Here is a 22,029-nt window from a genome sequence, read left to right on the forward strand (position 1 = left end):
TGAACAGGAGGAGGCAGACGTGGTGAGCTCTCAGGGGCTATTTAAGATAATATCTGAGCAGTTGTGTTCATTGTTGAAGTCACTCAACTCTCTATAATGGGAGTCCTATAAGGACAGCCAGGAATTCTGTGCCAGATAAGGTGCAGGGTTAGCTCAAAGCATGGGTCAGCAAACTTTGAGAAGTAGCAAGTCCAGTTTTTGTTTTGCTGGCAGTAAGTACATTTTATTTTGTAGTGGGTATGTCTGTCTGTCAGTTCTAGGCAGAAGATTCCCCACACCGTAGCTTTAGCTCTGAATACTCATAGGACTTTGAGACCCACCTGTCTATCTGTTTGCAGCTTTCTCTCTGTTAGGTGTTGTAATGTTGGGGAAAGTCCCCCGTTACCCAGGCTAAAGCCCCTTATGCCATTCAGTCTTTTCCTATTTCCTTCCACAATCAAGCCTTGTCAGATTTGTGCAAAGCATCATTGCCTGCATTTGTACTTTTCAATGTTGTCCTAAACCAGACTTTCATCTTCTCATGTGGGAACTATTACTGCCTCCCTCTTGGTCCCTCAGTCTTCATCATATGCTTCAACACAACAATCTACTTGAACATTCTTCATAAGTCATGAGATGCAGCAGCTTGCTTCTCTCATCTGCAGTCTCAGCTCATGATCAACAGAATATCATAGAAAAATACCTTATTCACATGTACAGAGTCTTCTTATCTCTTGCTGTGAGCTTTTTTTGAAACCTCATTTCCAAATGAACATCATCTCCAGCCAAACCAGATAACATCTTGCATGCCTCCTGAATTTTACTGTGAGGTTCCTCTTTCTCCTCCAGATCTTTCTCAGTCCAGACCTGCTCATACTCACTCCCCTCCAAATCCTTTTTTCTTAAAGATCCTGTTCAAGTATCTTCTCTTCTGAATTAATTGACCATGTATGCCTGTGTTTATTTCTGGGCTCTGTATTCTGTTCTGTTTACCTATGTATTTGTTTTTATGCCAGTACCGTATTGTTTTAATTATAATAGATTTGTAACATAGCTTGAAATCAGAAATTGGGATGCCTTCAGCTTTGTTCTTCTTTCTCAAGATTGCTTTGGCTATTCAGAGTCTTTTGTCTATATCAGAGTATGAATAACACTCAGTGTAGCACAACTAGTTATAGGACAGTAATAAGACAGATTTTGTTATTTAAGTTTTCAAATTGATTATAAGTTCCTTGAGGGCAGTTGATAAACTCACAGATATATTTAGTTCAGTAAGTTTAGTTAGGGTTTTGTTTAGCTGGCCTAGTGTTCTTGCAAGAATTAGAGGGCTGGCATTGATCTGTGCAAATACAGGAGCCAGTCCTGAGTCAACATATATTTGATTTATTCATAGGCTATTAAACTTGGACATCATGCTCTGATAACCCAGCTAATTTAATTTTTGGATGATTTTTCTGCCTCTGGTTTTGTTTTTTACCTCTGGTTTCCTCGCACTTTTAGTTGCAATAGGTGATTTATTGACATTTTTGTTCCCGGTCTTTGCTAGCTTCCTGGTTGCAGCTTTTATGTAGAAGAAAGTAATCTTTTCCTCTTTGTAATCATTGTGAAAACTTTTTTTTAATAATGGAATGTAAATGCGTACAAGTAGTTCACAGCTTATGGTTTTTAATCTCGTGTTGCATTGCTTTCTTTCAACATTAAAACAGTTTTACCTTATCTGACAGAAGGTTACTAGTAGTATTTTGTCAGTGTCTTCTTCATTGCCTTAGAGAAACTCTAATGTTGAGGCTCTGTACACTTTCGGTGAATGCTTGGGTGAATGCTTCTTGGAGGAATAATAGCAAAATATGGTGTGAGTCTTGGGGAGCAGTTACCTTTTCAGAGCAAAGGCAGGGCAGAACCACCTCGTGATTAAGAACAAAGATTAAGTTGTGGTTTTGTCACTTACTGTGAGTAGCCTAGTACAAATCTCCTATTCCCTTTGAACTGCAAGTGCCTCTTTATTAAAGTAGGATGTTGTGAGGGTGATATGAGCTGATTTACATAAAGAATGAAAATCATGGTACCTATTACCTAGCAAATAAGTCGGTAAATGGAAGCTATTGTCATTATAACATTAATAATGATGACAATGACAGTGATGATTATCATCATCTTAGGAGAGCCAGGTAAAATTGACTGTTTCTATGTGTTTATTTTTGAAGTATCTCTAAGAGTGGCTTAATTCATTATAAATTAAATCTACTAGTTAGATTATCTTATGGATACATTTGATCACAATAGAAATAGTAATATTACTTCAGCATAGTTATTTTATGAAAATATTGGGGAAAAAACTTTTTATTATAGCCAATTATCACTGATTCTGCAAAATAATATGTTAAGCAGTTTTCCTGTAGTATTTGTGGCTCATTGAGAAAATCCATGAAGATAATCCTCTTTAGCAAGTTTTGGTTTCAGGAAAATCAAATTGAAGCAATAGAATAAGGTGAGCAGGGAATGTGAGGACCTACACAATTAGAAAAGCTAACTTAAAAGACTTAACTGGTTGAATGACCACTTCTGCTGAGACCCTTGATGACTGTGTTGTATAACGTCCCTTAGTTGGCTGTTTTGATGTGTGGTGTCCTTTGTGAGGTCATCAATGACATTATCAAGAAGACAGAAGCAGTGATGCTGAGCTAAAGTCAACCGCCTGTCAAACTCTTATCCAGGCGACTGCCAGGCTGCTATCTGTATGGGATGGGCACTGGCATTTTTCAGGTAAATAGAACCAGTTCTCTATTCTGTGTTTCTAATTGTTCAGTTCAGTTCAGTCTTTGCGACCCCACGAACCGCAGCATGCCAGGCCTCCCTGTCCATCACCAACTCCCGGAGTCCATCAAAACTCATGTCCATTGACTCAGTGATGCCATCCAACCATCTCATCCTCTGTTGTCCCTTTCTCCTCCTGCCCTCAATCTTTCCCAGCATCAGGGTCTTTTCAGATGAGTCAGTTCTTCGCATCAGGTGGCCAAAGTATTGGAGTTTCAGCTTCAGCATCAGTCCTTCCAGTGAACACCCAGGACTGATCTCCTTTAGGATGGACTGGTTGGATTTCCTTGCTGTCCAAGGGACTCTCAAGAATCTTCTCCAACACCACAGTTCAAAAGCATCAATTCTTCGATGCTCAGCCTTCTTTATAGTTCAACTCTCACATCCATACATGACCACTGGAAAAACCATAGCCTTGATTAGACGGACCTTTGTTGACAAAGTCATGTCTCTGCTTTTTAATATGCTACCTAGGTTGGTCGTAACTTTCCTTCCAAGGAGTAAGCGTCTTTTAATTTCATAGCTGCAGTCACCATCTGCAGTGATTTTGGAGCCCCGAAAAATAAAAGTCAGCCACTGTTTCCACTGTTTCCCCATCTATTTGCCATGAAGTGATGGGACCAGATGCCATGATCTTAGCTTTCTGAATGTTGAGCTTTAAGCCAGCTTTTTCACTCTCCTCTTACACTTTCATCAAGAGGGTCTTTAGTTCTTCTTCACTTTCTGCCATCAGGGTGGTTTCATATCTGCATATCTGAGGTTTGCTGCATATTCTCCCAGCAATCTTGATTCCAGCTTGTGCTTCTTCCAGCCCAGCGTTTCTCATGATGTACTCTGCATATAAGTTAAATAAGCAGGGTGACAATATACAGCCTTGACTTACTCCTTTTCCTATTTGGAACCAGTCTGTTGTTCCATATCCAGTTCTAACTGTTGCTTCCTGACCAACATACAGGTTTCTCAAGAAGCAGGTCAGGTGGTCTGGTATGCCCATCTCTTGAAGAATTTTCCACAGTTTATTGTGATCCACACAGTCAGAGGCTTTGGCATAGTCAATAAAGCAGAAGTAGATGTTTTTCTGGAACTCTCTTGCTTTTTCGATGATCCAGTGGATGTTGGCAATTTGATCTATGGTTCCTCTGCCTTTTCTAAATCCGGCTTGAGCATCTGGAAGTTCACGGTTCACATATTGCTGAAGCCTGGCTTGGAGAATTTTGAGCAGTACTTTACTAGCGTGTGAGATAAGTGCAATTGTGCGGTAGTTTGAGCATTCTTTGGCATTGCCTTTCTTTGGGATTGGAATGAAAACTGACCTTTTCCAGTCCTGTGACCACTGCTGAGTTTTCCAAATTTGCTGGCATATTGAGTGTAGCACTTTCACAGCATCATCTTTCAGGATTTGAAAAAGGTCAACTGGAATTCCATCACCTCCACTAACTTTATTCATAGTGATAGGGAGGTCCAATTAGTCCAATTAGGGGATAGCATGCTATCTCTGGGCTGCTAGGGTTTCATTGCGCGATCGATTGGCACCCATTTGAGTATTTATAGTCATACTAGAAATGGTGATGCTGAGCTGTGACAAACGGGTGCTTTCCAAATTGGCCAAGTTGTGGTTTTCACTATCAGAAAATCGTGGACATTAGGTTTTGCTTAGGGCTGGCTGAATGTTGAATGGAAGCCCCAGGCAGTATACAGCAACTCTTTTGCATAACTTGGGAGAGAGGGGACAGTTGATGCAGAGAAGGGGTGGAAAAGAAAAGACCTCCAGCTGCAGAGAACATATGCTTGTAAAATATTTTTCTGGTGAGAATTTTAAAAATAAAGATGAGTCTTAGAATTTAGGAGTTTGTCAGGAAAAAAAATGAAGATTAGAGAAAAAATAAAATTTTAAGAAATGCCAACTTTTATTTCCATATATAATTTATAGTATTCCAAATTGAATTTTACTGTAGAGTCATCGTTAGCAACTCTACTGAAATTCTTTGATTTAAGATAGTTATGCTAATATTCTATTCATTCAACATGAACTCAAACATTTTAGCTGTATCATAATTTACGTTGAGACAGTGTACGCTTCTTACTATCCTAGGTTAAAACTGGCCTCACATTAAATACTTTGAGTCATGAGATCTGTGGAGTAGAAGGTGTGAGTCTAGATAGGTCAGAACTTCACCCATCAGGCAGTAGGGTGGAGGCTTCGCTGTAAGATTTGGATGTGCTAGCCGCTGCTGTAAGTGGAAGACTTAGGCGGGTCAAATTGCCCAATATTAACTCTAAGTTAGAATTGTTTTTAATTGATCACACAGTGTTATCTTTTTTGTTTGTTTAGCACAATAAAAGGGAATAGGCTTTTCAGTGGAATTTTCATTTTTATGGTTTTTTTTGGTTTCTGGAAAATGTTAGACTGTATAAGGCCTCGAACAAAAAAGAAAATCAAGCAGTTCCATCAATCCAAATGAGCAGAAAGAAAGTCGATAGCTAACACAGTGCAAGACTTTATTTAGAAATATACAGTGAGCATGAAGGAGTGCTGGATCTAGAGGGTTTCCCCTTGAAACTCTGACTAGAAGAAACCTTTTTCATTCTTTTAAAAGTTCCCTTAATGAAAGAAATTAGAGCACTGTTGGATCTGTCATTTTGTAGAAGGGTCAAAGCATGGGTTTCCTTTCCTTTTTAATCTGTAAAGTGCAGACTCTTCCAGGGATAGAAATGTAAGTGTGTTGGCTTTCAGTTTTAGTGAGAAGTTTATTTGGAAGGGGAAAACTCAGGAAGAGAGTTGCACCAGGGTGGAATTAAACACTTGCCAAAGAATGCGGAGCAGGCATGAGGTTCATTGTGATGTTGAATGACAGAAGACTTCGACTAGTTCTTCTTTGTGGAGGGGATTAGTGGTTGAACAAATTTGCAAGTACAGCTTGCAATTTTGTCAGACACACAATGACATTTCTTTTCACAAGCTCTCTTGACTTTATACTATTTAAATATCCTCAGTTGTCTCTGAATTTTCCTCTTTGTAATTCCTGTTGGACAGTAACTTTTATGTTGTCAGTTTCCTAGGGTTTTTTGTGTGTTGTTTTTGAATTGTGGTATACAAATTGGTATGTTAATAAATTCCTTATGGTTTGTTTTTCTTTCTAGTTTAAAATAATTTCATAATCTAAACAATTTCTTTTTATGATTGGATTATTATGTGATTAAAAATCTCAACTTTTTTGTTTCCTTTCCTTTTTTTTTTTTTTTTTGCCTTTTAGGCTAAGAAATGGCATTTCAGAAGGCAGTGAAAGGGACTATTCTTGTTGGAGGAGGTGCTCTTGCCACTGTTCTAGGCCTCTCTCATTTTGCTCATTACAAAAGGAAGCAAGTAAGTAATTATCCATGTATTGATTATAATATGAAACTCAAGTCTTTTAAAGTACTGTATATGAAACGAGTGTAGGCTAATGGTATTGTTTAGAAATTACTATCTCAGCTTGATCTGAAAGACACTAATTTAGAATATTGCCTTAATGATCATTGAGAACTATGTGTATCTCATTTTTTAAAAAGTAAATTTCTTTATCAGAAAGCATTATATTACTTAACCTCTGTTTTGGCTCTTTGGTTTTAAAAGACTGCTTCATTTCCGAGTGCCATGGTTTATTCACTTAGACTTTCTTTGTCTAATTCATCCAAATGTCTGGATACCTTCTATGTTCCTGCCAAGAGTTTCTTATTAGCCGGCAGACAGCTGAGAAAGGAAATGGGAAAAGAAAGAGCCTACACAAAAGACCCAAATCAAAATTTTGGGTTTATTTCTGAAAGGTTTAGTTACTTATGTAGCATTATTACTTATATTGGGTAAAATTTTTAGTGGGAGAAAGCTATGAAAATGGAATTGGCATGAAGTTTTCAAATAATTCAGAGTGTTGGTTTCTTTTATTTTTTTCCCCCTTTGCACTACAGCTGTGCCTTCCCATAGTTCAAGTTGATGCCAGGAAATAACTTTTGGTTTTGTTCTTTCGAGATTGAAATACTAACTCAGTAATTAGTTTTAATCTCCCGTCCCCTCTTCCCAACGTCATTAGGACTTTTTGTGATACCAGCTGGTTGGTTCATTCCAAATTCAAAGACGAAGGTGAAGGAATTTGGGACACTGTTTGCAGTTGGGCTATGAACTACTCACATCCTCCATTTTTGTGAGAACCTTTCAGCCCTGCCTGGGGTTGTCTTGTTCTTGCTTCTGTTCCTTTGTGCTCCAGGGTGGTAGAGCCAGCCACGTTGCTTGGAGTCCCATGTCCTGAAAGGGAACTGCCATGTAAAAAACACATATTAGGAAGAACCAACTTGCTGGCTTGTATATTTAAAAAAAAAAAAAAGCTAAGTTTTAGTGCTGCCTCCAAAAGATGGACAGTATCAGATATAGGTTGTGCTGTTTCTTTCCATTCTTAACTGTGAGCACATTACTCTTTTTTTTTTTCCCTTTGAACTTTTTATTTTGTATTGGGGCATAGCTGATTAACAGTGTTGTGATAGTTTGAGGTGAACAGGGAAGGGACTCAGCCATCCACATACATGTATCCATTCTCCCTTGAACCCCGCTCCCATCCAGGCTGGCACGTAACACTGCGCAGAGTTCCCTGGGAACGTATCACTCTCAAGGTTTCCCTAAGTATACATGTGGCAGGTATTACTGACTTTCTGTTGAAGCTCATTCTCACTCCTGAACACACTTGATGTACTATTCCTTTTAAAATGTTTCCTTGGTTCCTTAAAAATAAGTGTGAAAGATGATGTTGTTTCTGCTGAGGCTATTTTAGAAGTGCAGTTCTGTTTGGGACATGGACTTTAACAGATTAGATTTCGTCTGCCATCTTTACCAGTACACTCTGAAACGATACAGGAAAATGCCAGTGCCAAAGGTCCCGATATCTAATATGATGAGTTGTTGCTAAATTTGTACATGGTTCATGTCTCTTAACCATAGTAAGCATGTTCTATTTCAGAATGTATAACTTAACTTTGTACCCAGGGAATATTGTTTCAGAAATATATTTTGTTGTTGTTTGATTTCTCTTTTATTTCTCAATAGAATAAGCAGTTGATACTGCCTCCAGTCCATCAAATTAGGGGTTAATTTTAGTCAGGAAAATCAAGTCTAGCAAGGGTCTGTTGATTCCCAGACATTTTGTCATTTTCTCCTTCCTAAGTTAGACATCCTGACCACCCTAATAGGCAGATGAAACAGATACCAGCAGTTTTGAGTCATCTACAATTTTAATCTGACAAGTTCTTTTGAGAAGAATCACCATAGGCAGATTCTGTCAATGACTTGCAGGAGACACCCGCCCAAGTGCATGTGTTCTTTTGTGGTGATTCCTGTCCCTTAAAGCCACTGCCATGAGCGTGTTTTTGGTAGCAGGTTTGGATGTGGCCATAGGGATTGGCAGAAAAAGAGAAAGGGCTATGAGTGGAGGGAAGACCAGCTCAGTTGAGCCATTGACATAAAATGACCACAGGCTTTAGCTGTCCTCTTTCAGAGAGTATCTGCCAATCAGAGCCATTCTAAGGAAAGAAAATTTCCTGACTTCAGTAGTCAAGAAAAAGCTGTCCCTTGATGCCCCTTATTTAGCTACATTTTATAGAAGCTGTTGCCTTAAATGTGACTAGGTATGCTCTTATTTTTCTAGAGAGCAATGCTTAAAAGTATTGGCTTGTGTTTTTTATGTCCCCCCCCCCATTTTTATGAGATGATGCCAACCAATAAACTGTCCTCCTTTAATGATGAGTTAGTGTTGAAAGCCCAAGATACTGATGGCTGAGAAAGCAGTCGGTTGACTTTTAAGTTCAGGCACATTTTGCTGGCAATCCTGCACTTGAAGCACTGCTTCCACTGGCCCCTAGCTGGGGCTCGTTTGATATTCCTGGTACAAAACTTCCTTCCTAAAATACAGACAGAGGTTGTATTCTAAATACAAGCGGGCTGATTCTAAAAGGTGGTCAATTGTTTCAGCACCTTTGGTGATGGATGCTTTTGTGTTTTGGTGCCAGGTCAGCTCACAAAACTCTTTGAAGTTAGCTTCTATTTGCAAGGAAAAGAATAGAAGGAGAACTATTATATATACCTTTTTTTGATTAATTAAATGGAAAACAGTAAAATTCACTAAAATGTGATTCACTTCCCTTTTACTCAGTTGCTTGAATAAAAGCTGCTGTAGGTGAGGAAATAGAGATATTTGTGAAGACTGGCATTTTTGGGGGCAGGTTGGAGGTTATAGGTGATAGTAAGGATTTTTTTGTTCCACCCTACTTTGTGTGTGACTTTTCTTCATGCAAGCATATTATTAATACTTATGTTTTTCAGTAGTGAATAGTCTCCACTGTTGACTCAATTCAAGAGAATTTTTTTCTTCTTTTGAGATAAATAAGGTCACATTTGGAAAAGGTGGAGATCATGGCCTAGGGAGAGAGCTGTGGTTGTTGTTGTTATTATATTTTGGAGCTGGCACACTAAATCTTCAATGCCAGTGAGAGAGCTGATGGGGGAAGAGAAGATGAATGGAATGTTGGCCTCTTTTGACTGTGTCCACCTGCAGGGAAGGAGGTTTGTGGCCACAAATGGCATTCATACTCCAGGCTGCTTCCAGGGGTGCATGGAGGATTTTCTTCTTTTTTTAAAAAGATTGGCTGTTAGAGCAGTGATTTATTTATTTTTTGTTTGCACTGGGTAATCGCTGCTGCACGAGAGCTTTTCTCTAGTTGCCGTGAGCAGGGGCTCCTTTTGTTTCAGAGCACGGGCTCTAGGGTGCACGGGCTTCAGAGGCTGAGGCATGTGGACTCAGTTGCTCCTCAGCACTTGGTATCTTCCCGGACCAGAGATTGAACCCATGTCCCCTGCACTGGCAGGCAGATTCCTGTCCGCTGTACCACCAGGGAAGTCTGTAGGAGTTTTGTTGAGTGGTCTTAGAGAGGCTTACTCATTCCATTTCCCCTCTCATTTCCTCACCCACATGTAGGTTACCAAGTTTCCACAAACCTTCTTGATGTTTCTGTCTCCCCAGACTAGCCATATACAAGGAACAGGAGGCTGAGTATTGGCATATAAACACCCCCAGCACTGTCTTAAATCCCACCGGTATGTAGCAAGCAAACACCCCTGCACTGATGTGCAGATTTTCCAGAGCAAGGTATTTATCATTTGTTGTTTAGTATAGGGGGCTTCCCTGGTGGCTCAGCAGGTAAAGAATCTGCCTGCAATCCAGGAGACCCAGGTTCAGTCCCTGGGGGGAAAGTCATGGCAACCCACTCCAGTATTCTTGCCTGGAGAATTCCGTGGACACAGGAGCCTGGTGGGCTACAGTCCATGGGGTTGCAAAGAGTTGGACATGACTGAGGGAGTTTAGTATGGGTCTGTTTAATAATAAACTTTACTTGGAAGGGACCTGGAAGCCATCCAGCCTTCTTCTCGGGAGAGTTTGCTCTTCTAGGGTTTCCTTGCTGTCTAGTGAAAGGTGAGTGTCAGTTCAGGGGACAGCTTCCTTTTCTAATTCCAAGCTGGAGGGAGAATGGACTTTATGAGCTTTAATGAGAATGGACTTTAAGTTAGGAGCTTAAGAGGTGGTAACTAAGAGGTAGCTTAAGAAGCAGTGTGGGGAGCCTTACAGTCAGGGCTGCAGGCGGGTTCCTCAGGCGATGGGAAGAATGGGGACAAAACTAGGGTAGGAATGCAGAGTTTTCACGGAGGGCTGCCTCGGACTTTTGTCTTTGCAGTAGAGACTGAGGGTCTTTTTCTGGAAAATTAAAAAATATTTAAACTCCACGTTTCTTTTATACCCTCTAGGGCCTAGCTGGAAACTGGTGTGACAGCGTGGGCTTCTTTTTCACCCAGCGGTGTGGCTGATGTAACAAAGACCTATTTCGGTCTGAGGGTGGCCTCTCACGCACGCCGCGCTTGGGTGTTCCTTCCATTACCCTTTCTGGACGTGTGAGGGCTTCCTGAGCCAGCTCTGAGGTGAAGCCTGAGAACCGCAGACGGCTTTCTCAAAGCCTGGATGTGAAATTTTTTTCTGCACCACGCATAGGCAGGGAGTCTCTTTTCAGTGTGAGGAGTGATATTAGAATACAGGAAATGAGAAATTCTCATTGATCATCAGCAAGAGATTCATCAGCAACAGAAAGGACAGGAACACAGTCTTGGGAACGTTTTTGCAGGCTGTCTGAGTCTGACTGCCAGCTCTGCTCCTGAAGAACTGAGTGACGATGGGCAATTTTCTTAAATTCTCTGGGCCAACCACCCCCCACCCCCACCTCCACTATCTACAAGATGGGAGAAAACAGCAGTACTTTCCTCATAGGTCTGTTGAAGACCATTAAAGCATGGGAGAATTCCTGAAATATAGTAAACTTGCCAAAAGTTTTAGCTGTTCCCAGGTGATTTGATTATGAAGTGTGGTTGTAGTTGGCAGGGAAGTTGCTCTCATCACTGGAGACCCTTGGGTTCAGGGACATCATGTTAAGACTTTGAGGTTTAGTAGCAAGTGGCATGACCTTCATCTGAGCTTGTAGAATGGGTGAAAACAGTCACACAAACACCCTTCTGTTTTCTCTCTTCCCTGATTCCTAATCTGAATATGAGCCAATATCAAGGTAGACAACCCCAATTATTGGCTTAAACTCTCTTCCTATTATAAGTAATAAATTCCGTGACGGTCCCATCGTTTTTGTTGTTTTTTTTTTTTTTGTATGTATGTAAGCTTATGTCAGTTACAGCAGACTTGATTTATATGGTGATATGTTCCTAAAAAGTTACACAAAGGTAATATTTTTGATAAATTAATGAATATAAAATACAACACTATTTGTTATTCTATGGTGAAAAATTTTTAAAGCTCTGTTTTTTTGGTAAGGGGAGAATCAGGTTTTTTTGGGATAACTCAGAATTTAGCTAGAAGGGAGCGCAATTGGACTTATGTTTTCCCAAAGCTAATGATGTAGTGTGTGTGTGTATGCTAAGTCGCTTCAGTCGTGTCTGACTCTTTGCGACCCCGTGGACTGTAGCCCGCCAGGCTTCTCTGTCCATGGGATTCTCCAGGCAAGAATACCAGAGTGGGATGTCATGCCCTCCTCCAAGGCATCTTCCCCATCCAGGGATCGAACCTGAGTCTCTTGTCTCCTGCATTGGCAGGTGGGTTCTTTACCACTAGCACCACCTGGGAAGCCCGGTGATGTAGTATGACATGTTTAATGACAGGATCTTCATGCTTTGCAAAATAACCTCTCACTTTATAAGAAATAGCAATTTCTTTAAATACTTTAAGTGAATTGCTAAAGGCTATAGTTTACTTTGTTATGTGTGGTAATTAAGGGAACATGATAAAAATGATAGTGGTGATGTTAGTGAGCTGATAGTGTTAGGTGAGTTGAATTACAGGTAAACCTGTACTACCTTTGTAAGGAAAAATGCTTATGCTAATGATAGGCAGAGCAATGTATCAATAGTTAATGTATCAATAGTTAAAATCCATATGAATTTTGAGAAAACTATTTTAATCTTAGTCTCTCCCTCTCAATACATTACTTGTAAGAGATTCTATAGACCAATCTTTTGATTCTTAGTACCAATGATTCAGAATTCAAAAGGTAAGATTGGGGCAACAGTAGAAAATGGAAAGATTATATCCAGTCGAAGTATGATCTACTTTGGGGTTTATCTTAATAGATTCCCCAAATGAAATGATACTTAATTCCCTGAATGTGTCTTTATACAAGTATGGTTGGGTTTTGATGAGTGTGTTATTATGCACAGGTTATGAAAGTTTCCAAAAGTCTAGTTTCTTTATAAGGTAAGGATAATGTCTCTTTACTCCCATGCCAAGCACTAACCAACTCAAAAATATACAAGCCAGTCTTCACAGGACCTAACATGTTAGCAGGTCTTTAGTATCCACTATACTTCTTTCTTTTCTCCCATATAGGATATAAAAGTTTTGAAATAGACAGACCTAGCCTTGTTAGGAATAATAAGAAAGATACAACACCAGGTTTCTTCAAATAGCTGAGTTTTTGATTGGCATAATGATGCTTATATTCACTGCTGGCCAGAGAAACTGGTAGAGGTTAGAGAAACTTGAAGTTAAGATGAATGTCAGTCAAGAAGAAATCAAAATTATAAGCACAGTCAAAGTCATAAGCACACCAAATACTAGTAAGGATGTGGAGCAAAAAGAACTCTCATTTATTGTTGGTGGGAATGCAAAATGACACAGCCACTTTGTAACACCACAGTTGGGTGGTTTCTTACAAAAGTAAACGTATTCTCACCATATGATACAGTAGTCACACTCATTGATATTTACCTAAAGAAGCTGAAAACTTATGTCCACAGAAAAACCTGTGCACAGATTCTTAATTGCCAAAACTTAGACACAGTTAAAATGGCCAACAGTAGGTGAATGAATAAATGAACCGTGGTCCATCCAGACAGTGAAACATTATTCAGCACTAAAAAAGAGATGAGCTATCAAGCCATGAAAAGACATGGAGGGACCTTAATGCATATTACTCAGTGAAAGAAGCCAATCTGAAAGGGCTGCATACTGTATGACTCCAACTATATGACATTCCAGAAAAGGGGAAACTGTGGAGATAGTAAAAAGATCAGTGGTTGCCGTGGATGTGTGCAGGGAGGTGAGTAGGCTGGTCACAGAAGATTTTTAGAGCAATGATGGATACATGTCATAATATATTCTCCAAAACCATAGAATGTTTAACACCAGGAGTGAACCCTTAAGTAAACTGCTAACTTTGGGTGATTATGCTGTATCACTGCAGGTTTATCTTGGGTAAAAATTGTGCCACTCCGGTGATTGATGTTGATCATGCGGGAGGCTCTACCTATGTGAGGGCAGGAGGTATATAGGAAATCTCTGGAATGTTCCTCAATTTTTCTATAAAACTAAAAGTACTCTAATTTTTTAAAAATTATACTTAAAATCATAAGCATACCATCTAGGACATGATGTCAATTGAGAAAATGTCAGTTGCAAAGATTCTACTTAAGCGTCACTTTTCAATAGTATCTTTGGTTGAATATAACTATCTTTTGCACGTGCTTAGTATCTTTAAGAATTTAACCTCAGTTGTAAACATACTTCTGTCTTCTAAGCTAAAGAGTATGTGGATCTGAAATCAGTTGAAATCTTCCTGAGCACTGATATAGCTGCAATTATCACATGACTCATTGTCTTTATGCATACCAGAGGCAATTCTGCCTACCAGACTTGTTTGTTCTGAGTAAATAGTCCTCCATCTCCAGAGGCATTTTTTATAGGTTCATGAACAGCCTTTCTTTCTTTTTTCTTTTTTTTTTTAAATCTTACAGAGTGCTGTAATAGCAACTGTCCTTAAACAACCTTCATTTTTGTTGATTTTAATGTTTAGGTGGGAACTGTAGTGTTGGATGGGCTTCCCAGGTGGCGCAGTGGTAAAGAATCCACCTGCCAATGCAGGAGACACAAGGGACGCAAGCTGGATCCCTGGGGTTGGGAAGATCCCCTGGAGTAGGAAATGGCAACTGGCTCCAGTGTTCTTGCCTGAGAAATTCTTTATGAACAGAGAGGCTGTTGGGTAGTGTTAGACACCATATGAAGACTGTATATTTAAGAGGAGAGAGGACTAGTGGTTGAATAATAGGCTTCAAAGTTCACCTACCTGCTTAGAGAGCCATCAGGGTCAGCATTACGTCAGCCATGAAAGTAGAAATCTCTCTACACCTTGGTTTGCTGTTGCTTCCTAGTGGCTTCTCTGGTAGCTCAGCGGGTAAAGCGTCTGCCTGCAGTGTGGGAGACCCGGGTTCAATCCCTGGGTTGGGAAGATCTCCTGGAGAAGGAAATGGCAACCCACTCCAGTCTTGCCTGGAGAGTTCCGTGGACAGAGGAGCCTGGTGGGCTGCAGTCCATGGGGTTGCAAAGAACTGGACACAACTGATGGACTACCTTTCACTTTCACTTTTCATGGTTTGCTGGGGCTTTCATTTGATTATCTGTCCTTTTAGAGCTTTATCTCTGTGCACTCAAAAGACATGAGTTTGAGCAAACTCCAGGAGATGGTGAAGGTTTGCTGGGGCTTTCATTTGATTATCTGTCCTTTTAGAGCTTTATCTCTGTGCACTCAAAAGACATGAGTTTGAGCAAACTCCAGGAGATGGTGAAGTACAGGGAAGCCTGGCATGCTGCGGTGCATGGGGCCTCAAAGAATCAGACACCACTTAGCAACTAAACAACAGCAACATCTCTATGGGTTATTTTTCTATAAATGGTGGGTCCTAACCTGTCAGAAGATGATTCTGAACAGACAAAGTTTGGGAATTGTAAATATTGAGTTGCAGTGCTAAACGTATCTCATATCTGTGTGTTAAGCTAACTGGTGTATTAAGCATCTCCCAAAGCTCAGTGGCTTATCACAGTGAAAATTTCTTTCTTGCTCACATTACACTTCAGAGTGGATAGGTGGGCAGTTGTTTCCTGCAGTTATTCAGGGACCTGTATCCCTTTATTTTAGTGATTTTGCCATGTTGTATAGCTTTTTGACTCACTAGATCGTTTCTGGCCAACTGTAAGGAAGGTGGGAAGTGTAGCCCAGTAGTATTCTCAGGAAGAAGAGAAAGGTTTTGATAAGCATCCAGGCATTAAATCTGTGTCCTGACTTTAATTTCTAATCTAGTTTGACCAATGAGCTGTGTGGTTTTCTTTTTTCTTTTTGTTGGAGTTTTATCCTTAGCATTTATGTCCAAGACTGTATCATTTGTTTTCTTCTCTTGTTTAGAATCCTGTACATTCTGGATTCTAAATTCTAGACAAAAAGATTCCTGGAAGGACTCTTTTTCTCTTAAAAACACAAGCAAATATGTTGGGGCTGTGTCTGATATATCTAAAGTTTGATGAGGATTCTCAGTACACTATATTTTCCAGGAGGCCAGTTGAAACTATTCTTAACTCTATATGGTTAACCGTTTCTCAGAGTCATGTTTCATTAAAGCACTGAATTTATGCAGACAGAGCTGGAAATGTTCTTTGAAGTGCATCCTATCATCGTCCTTTTAATTTTGGTTTTTATTTAACACTTAGCTCCCAAAGTGGGGCCATGGCGATATCTTTGAGTTATAACTCACATCAGGCCTTCGAGGAGCTTGTGATGCTATTTTGTTGCTGGCATGCAAAATCCGAGAGGTTAACTGTACTGGGGTAGGTCACACAGTGAGTCAACGACTGAGCTATGATTAGCGTTGACAGCTGGTGAGCTTCTAGGCTGTTGCTCACTGAGCGACGTTGACATTCATTTTGATTTGACTTTGCATTTCACTTTCAACTATTTATCCATTTTAAGGCCTCTTTAAGAAACTTTTTAGGAATATTGTGGGACTGAGGAAACTTTCTGTAAATGCTTTGGGAAAAGTCCACTAGCTCCCCTCTTCCCATTTTCCAGCTTAATAGTTAAATTGTGTTAATGCTAGGTAGGCCTCCTTTTGGTAGAGTTTGCAAATTAAGAACATAGACGCTTTAAGATATTAGGCAATGTTATGCAAAATAATTTTACTTGCTTTATTTCAAAATGTGTGATTTTTTTTAACAAAGGAGTTCTGAGATCCAATTATATGCTTGTGAGTATAAACTAGAAAAGTTATAAATATGTATATATCTGATGAAATAATTCACAGAGAAATAGAAAGCATGCATCATAAATTATACCCCAAAGTATTTTGAACATATAATTAAAATGCAGCCAAGGGCCATCTGGATTGTGAAGCTTGGAAGCGGGCCTTTGGCTCCTTGGGTCAGCATTTGATTCACCTGAGAGGGCTAGGGGGACAGTGAGTCCCATTTTGGTTCTGTGTCCATTTCCAAATGTATGTGTCAGGGAAACGTTTAAGGAAAAATGCTGTTAGGTGGATCCTTGGGTGTCACTGCCCAGTGTGGCTGGCCCTGGGCGAAGCAGCTTCTCTCGGACTTCTGTTTCCTCCGGCTGCCATCAGCAGCTCCCTGCATTGCTAGTGCCAGTGAGACTGGTGATCTAGGGCCCTCGGTACCTCACACATGTAGGGAAAGATAACTAAGCAGAGATGAAGACAGGTGATTTGGAGTCCAACCTGAGATCGGATTCTGATTCTGTCAGTTACTTGCCCAAGGAATAACAAAACTCAGTTTCATCATTGGTCAGAGGATGCGCCCTGCTGTGTCATGGTGAGACCCAAGGGACCTGACTTACTAGTATGTGGGCTCACAGCAGCTCTTCGTCCCTCCCTGCTCTCAGGCTCCCTCTCCAGATCCTTTTATCCTCAGTAGCTATTGCAACTGAAGAGCAATATCAAGTTTGCGTGTGTGTGCAAGCGTGCATGCGCGTGTGCTAAGTCACTTCAGTCGTGTCTGACCCTGCAACCCTGTGGACCATAGCCCGCCAGGCTTCTCTGTCCATTAAATTCTTCAGGCAAGAATACTGGAATGGGTTGCCATGCCCTCCTCCAGGGGATCTTCCCCACCCAAGGATCGAACCCATGTCTCTTAAGCACCACCTGGGAAACCCAATATCAAGTTTGGACACCTCTGAACACATATTCTGTGTCTTTAAAGTACTTAACTGGTAAAACATATCCCTCAGACCTCAGATCATGTAGTGATGTGATTTTATTTGAAGTAGATTCAGACAGAGCCAAAGGGTATTTTCCCTGCTTTTCAGCTATAAAAAAAGTGTTGTAATTTAATGATTTGGCTGGGTTGTAATTGGTATTAAAATAACTTCTCTGTGATTTCTCAAAGGAATCACAGCCACTTAAAGTGGAGATAGCATCTTCAAGGTGAGTCATAGCTCTTTTCTCAGTGCCTACCCCCGCCCAACCCCCGCCCCTCGAAAGATGGACTTGTCTTATTTTCTCTTATGGTCCCCAGTGGAGATGAGGGGTCACCCATTAGCCACTCTTCCTATAGAGTAATCATGAATCCCTCACCCAGTTTGTTTACATTGAGAAATGTGAGCAACATTGTTGTTTAGAATCACAAAGTGATTCAGGAGGTGAAAGGTCATTAAGACATCTTGAGATTTACTCTAAGGAGATGCTTATTGCATTTCCTTTCCAGGAATATAAAAATATAGTATTTTTCAGTGACAACAAAACATGAAGCAATTCCCCTAAAATCTAACAGTTCCATTATCAACATAGAACTGAACCACAAAATAAGAGAGTGAGAGTGATAGTTGCCGTAAGAAGTGATTTGCATGAAACCCTACTTTATTCTCCAATTATTACTCTACATGATTACAGGACAACCTGGCTGTTAATTGCCTGTGGTCTTTAAATATGCACTTCTTTCAGAAATAGACACTAATTATTAGATCTTGTTTTCTGTCTCACCCGAAGTTGCAAATGTCTAGGATATATATTTTTTTTAATTTGCAAGTCTAATTGTGTACAGACATAGTAAAACTGATCTCATTCTGAATACCATTCTGTTCTCTGAGATGTAAACTCTCAAAGATTGTGAACTTGGCTTTCAATTCTATATAAGTGTTTTATGTTCCCGTCTCTTGACAAAAGCTGTATGTTTGCTATCAGAATGCTGGAGGAATTTTATCTTTTTAAAATGGAGAGGAATCTTTGCTTACGAGTTTTCTTTTTTTTTAAAAAACCTACCTATTTCCCCATAGGGGAAATATATTATATTATATTATATATTATATAATATATAATTATATATTATAATTAAATATAATCAGAGATAACAACATCAAAGTAATATTAAATACTGGATATTCTCCTAATTGTACCAAGATAAGAATTTGTTTTCTGTTTGGGAGCTGCACTTGGACTTAGGCTAGGCACAAGATAGTTTGATTTGTGTCTTGGGCTCTCATTTCTTCAGACATCAGGGGCTGAATTAGGTAATAGATCCTGAAGTGGTGCTGGGCTTGTCCTGTCTTTAGGCCAGGCTTGGCAAGCCTGTATGTCTAAAGGGATCAAACTGGTAGGATGAAAGTGTCAAGCCAGTGAGTGGGAATCCTGGGCTAACAAGGGTGCATGAGTCCTGCCTAAGGGCAGCAGCCACTGTTCAGTTTCAGCAGATTGATCTCAGATAGAAATCTTAATGTTTATGTGAAATATAACAAATTTTTAATTTATATCATTTTTAAATTGAAGTATAGTTGACACAATATTATACTAGATTCAGGTATACAACATAGTGATTTGTTGTAGATTATGTGCCAAATAACCAATATATGCCAACGTACAGATTATGTGCTAAAATTGCTACAGTATTGTATGTCATATATAGTATGCCCATATTCCCTGTGTTTTACATTACATATCTGTGACTTATTTATTTTATAACTGGTAGTTTTTACCTCCTAATCCTCTTCACCTATTTCTACTATCCCCCCACCCGAACTATGGTGACCTGGGTATTTATCTGAAGGAAACAAAAACACTAATTCAAAATGATATATGCACTCCAGTGTTCACTGATGCATTATTTAACATAGCCGAGTTATGGAAGCAACCTGTGTCTACTGAAAGATGAATAAAGAAGATCTGGTGTATATATATACATATATACACACACACACACACAGAGTGAAATATTAGCCATAAAAAAAAGAATGAAATCTTCCCATTTGTGACAACACGGGTAGACCTGGAGAAAGAAAGTGGAAGTCGCTCAGTCGTGTCCGACTCTTTGTGACTCCATGAACTGTAGCCCACCAGGCTCCTCTGTCCATGGAATTCTCCAGGCCAGAGTACTGGAGTGGGTGTCCCTTCCCTTCTCCAGGGGCTCTTCCGCCCCAGGTATTGAACCCTGGTCTCCCACAATGCAGGTGTATTCTTTACTGTCTGCGCCACCAGGGAAGCCCTAAAGGCTTGGAGGATATTGTCCTAAGGGAAATTAGATAAGGACAAATATTGTATATTTTCAATTATATGTGACATCTAAAAAACATGAACAAATGTAGCAAAACAAATAGGCTCATAGATATGGAGAACAATTTTTAAATTGGATTGTAACTCATACTTTCAAGAAAGTAGGGTGCTGACCAATTCACTGCAGTGGCTTATGGTCTTAGCACATGTTGTGTCTACTTCCATATCTGGTATTGTCATCCAGCTAGTGCCTGTGAATCTTTCTTGACCTGATTTAGCGATGAAGCCTTCTCAGGTCTGGGTCAGGGATACCTCCTATGGCTCTTACAGCATTTTCTTTCTCTTTAATTTACTAAGAAGTAGTATAATTTTCTCTTTGTTTCATCCACTAATCTCTAGACTCTTTGCGGGCCTCCACTACACACTGATTTCATGAGGGCGTATGCTGTGAGTAAGGTGTCTTCTCCGGTGACTTAGGGCATGTTGCTTTTCCAAGGCTTCTCCCAGAATCTCAGGATCAGTCTTCTAATGGAGTCTATCTCCCAGATTTCTGTTTAATCAAGCTGTCTTGATTAAACAGGCAGTTTATTAGCAGGTCTGGGAAAATTTGGAGTCCAGAGGCGTCATTTCTTAAAACGTGCTGCTACTTACCGCTGCTGTTTTATTCCTGCTGATTTTCTCTTATTTCTCCTCAATCAACATATTTCTAGGGAAGGTAGAGTGCAGATGTGTTTTTGTGACTCAAAGCCATATGAAGCCCAAATGAGTCTTTCTCTTGTCATAATTATAAGGAGGGCCTTAGGCTGTGTTTACTGCCTCTAAAATAAACTTGGTGCTTAGCTTCTCAGTTGCAACACTTTCCAGCTTTTATGAAAAAAAAAATAAACAAAAATAAAATGTTATTTTAAATGTAGTGTCAGAAATTAAATAAATTACCCTCAATAGTGCTGTATATTAAAAAAAAAAAAGTATTTTTGGAAGGACTATGCAGCAGAACCGCCACAACAGAACCATACTGAAAAAAAAAAGCCCCCAAGCTTTCTGTTTTTGGCAACTGGTAATATCTCATCCTATTAAAACTATTTAGCCTGTTTCTTTATTTTTTTTCTCAAATTATATGTAGAGTCACCAGTATTCTTGCCCGTAGAATTCCATGGACAGGGGAGTCCGGTGGCTACAGTCCATAGGGTCGCAGAGAGTCGACCATGCCTGAGTGACTAACACACGTGCACACACACACACACTCACACACACACACACACTCACACACACACACACTGTGTTGCAGCAGTGTAAAAACTTAGTCTCTGTCGCCAGGCTATGTAAGTTCAGTTCCTAGCTCTACCATGAACCAGCTGTATAATCTCAGGCCAGGGACTTAACTTCTGTGTCTCGGTTCCTCTTTCTGTACAATGGAGATCCTAGTAGTACCTAACTCAAAGAGTTATTGAGAGGATTAAATGAGTAAGAAGTGAAACCTTTATAATAATGCCTGGCCCGTAATTGCTGTGTACATGGTTACTTATTTTTTAAGTCAAGTTTATTGAGGTATCATTTAGGGCATAATTTACATGCAGTAAAATTCACCCTTTATAATACACAGGTCTGTGAATTTTGACAAGAGCATATGGTCATATAACTACCACTACTGTGAAGATATAGAACATTTCTATCATCCTCAAAAGCATACTCTCTGTTGTCAATTCCCCCCCCTACCATTTCCAAACCCTGACAATCATAGGTCTGTTTTCTGACCCCATACTTTTGCTTTTACAGAATGTCATGTAAATGGAGCGTGCCCTATATAGACCTCTGCATCTCACTTCTTTCACTTGGCACAGGGACTGGCAACCTTTTCTGTAAAGGGCCAGGTAGTCCATGTTTTAGGTTTGCAGGCCTTACCGTCTCTGTTGCCAAAAATTCTATTCTGCTATCGCAGTCGTGCACTGCACATGAAAGATTGTGGGTGCCCATGTTCCAATAAAACTTTATTAAAATAAGTAGCAGCCACATTTGGGTGGAAAACCATAATTTGGCAGCCTGTGACTTAGCATAATGCTTTCAAGATCCATTCATGTCGCTACTATTAGAAGTGTTCTTTTTATTGCCAGTTCCAACACATAGATGCTCTAGAGTTTGTTTAGTCATTCACCAGTTGAAGAATGTTTTTTCTAATTTTTGGAAATTTTAAATAAAACCTCTGTAAATATTTGCCTATAGGTTTTTGTGTCAACACAGATTTTGATTTCTCTTGAGTAAATCACCTTGGCAGGGGGGTTGTATGGTAAGTGTATGTTTACTTTTATTGTGTGTGTTCAGTTTCATCTGACTCTTTGCGACCCCATGGGCTG

General features: G+C 39.8%; 1 protein-coding gene across 5 annotated transcripts in view; it reads left to right on the forward strand.

The window, feature by feature from the left end:
* The window catches only part of GPD2 (glycerol-3-phosphate dehydrogenase 2), a 226,390-nt gene that overhangs the window by 109,702 nt on the left and 94,659 nt on the right, over positions 1-22,029 (forward strand). For all 5 annotated transcript variants that reach the window (XM_043488118.1, XM_043488117.1, XM_043488116.1 and 2 more), the window contains one exon: positions 6,048-6,157. In XM_043488118.1, the coding sequence (XP_043344053.1) occupies positions 6,056-6,157 (102 nt within the window). In that variant the 5' untranslated portion in view covers positions 6,048-6,055. The remainder of the gene's footprint in view (positions 1-6,047; positions 6,158-22,029) is intronic.

This window comes from Cervus canadensis, chromosome 15 (genome assembly GCF_019320065.1).
Source record: "Cervus canadensis isolate Bull #8, Minnesota chromosome 15, ASM1932006v1, whole genome shotgun sequence".
Taxonomy (NCBI): domain Eukaryota; kingdom Metazoa; phylum Chordata; class Mammalia; order Artiodactyla; family Cervidae; genus Cervus; species Cervus canadensis.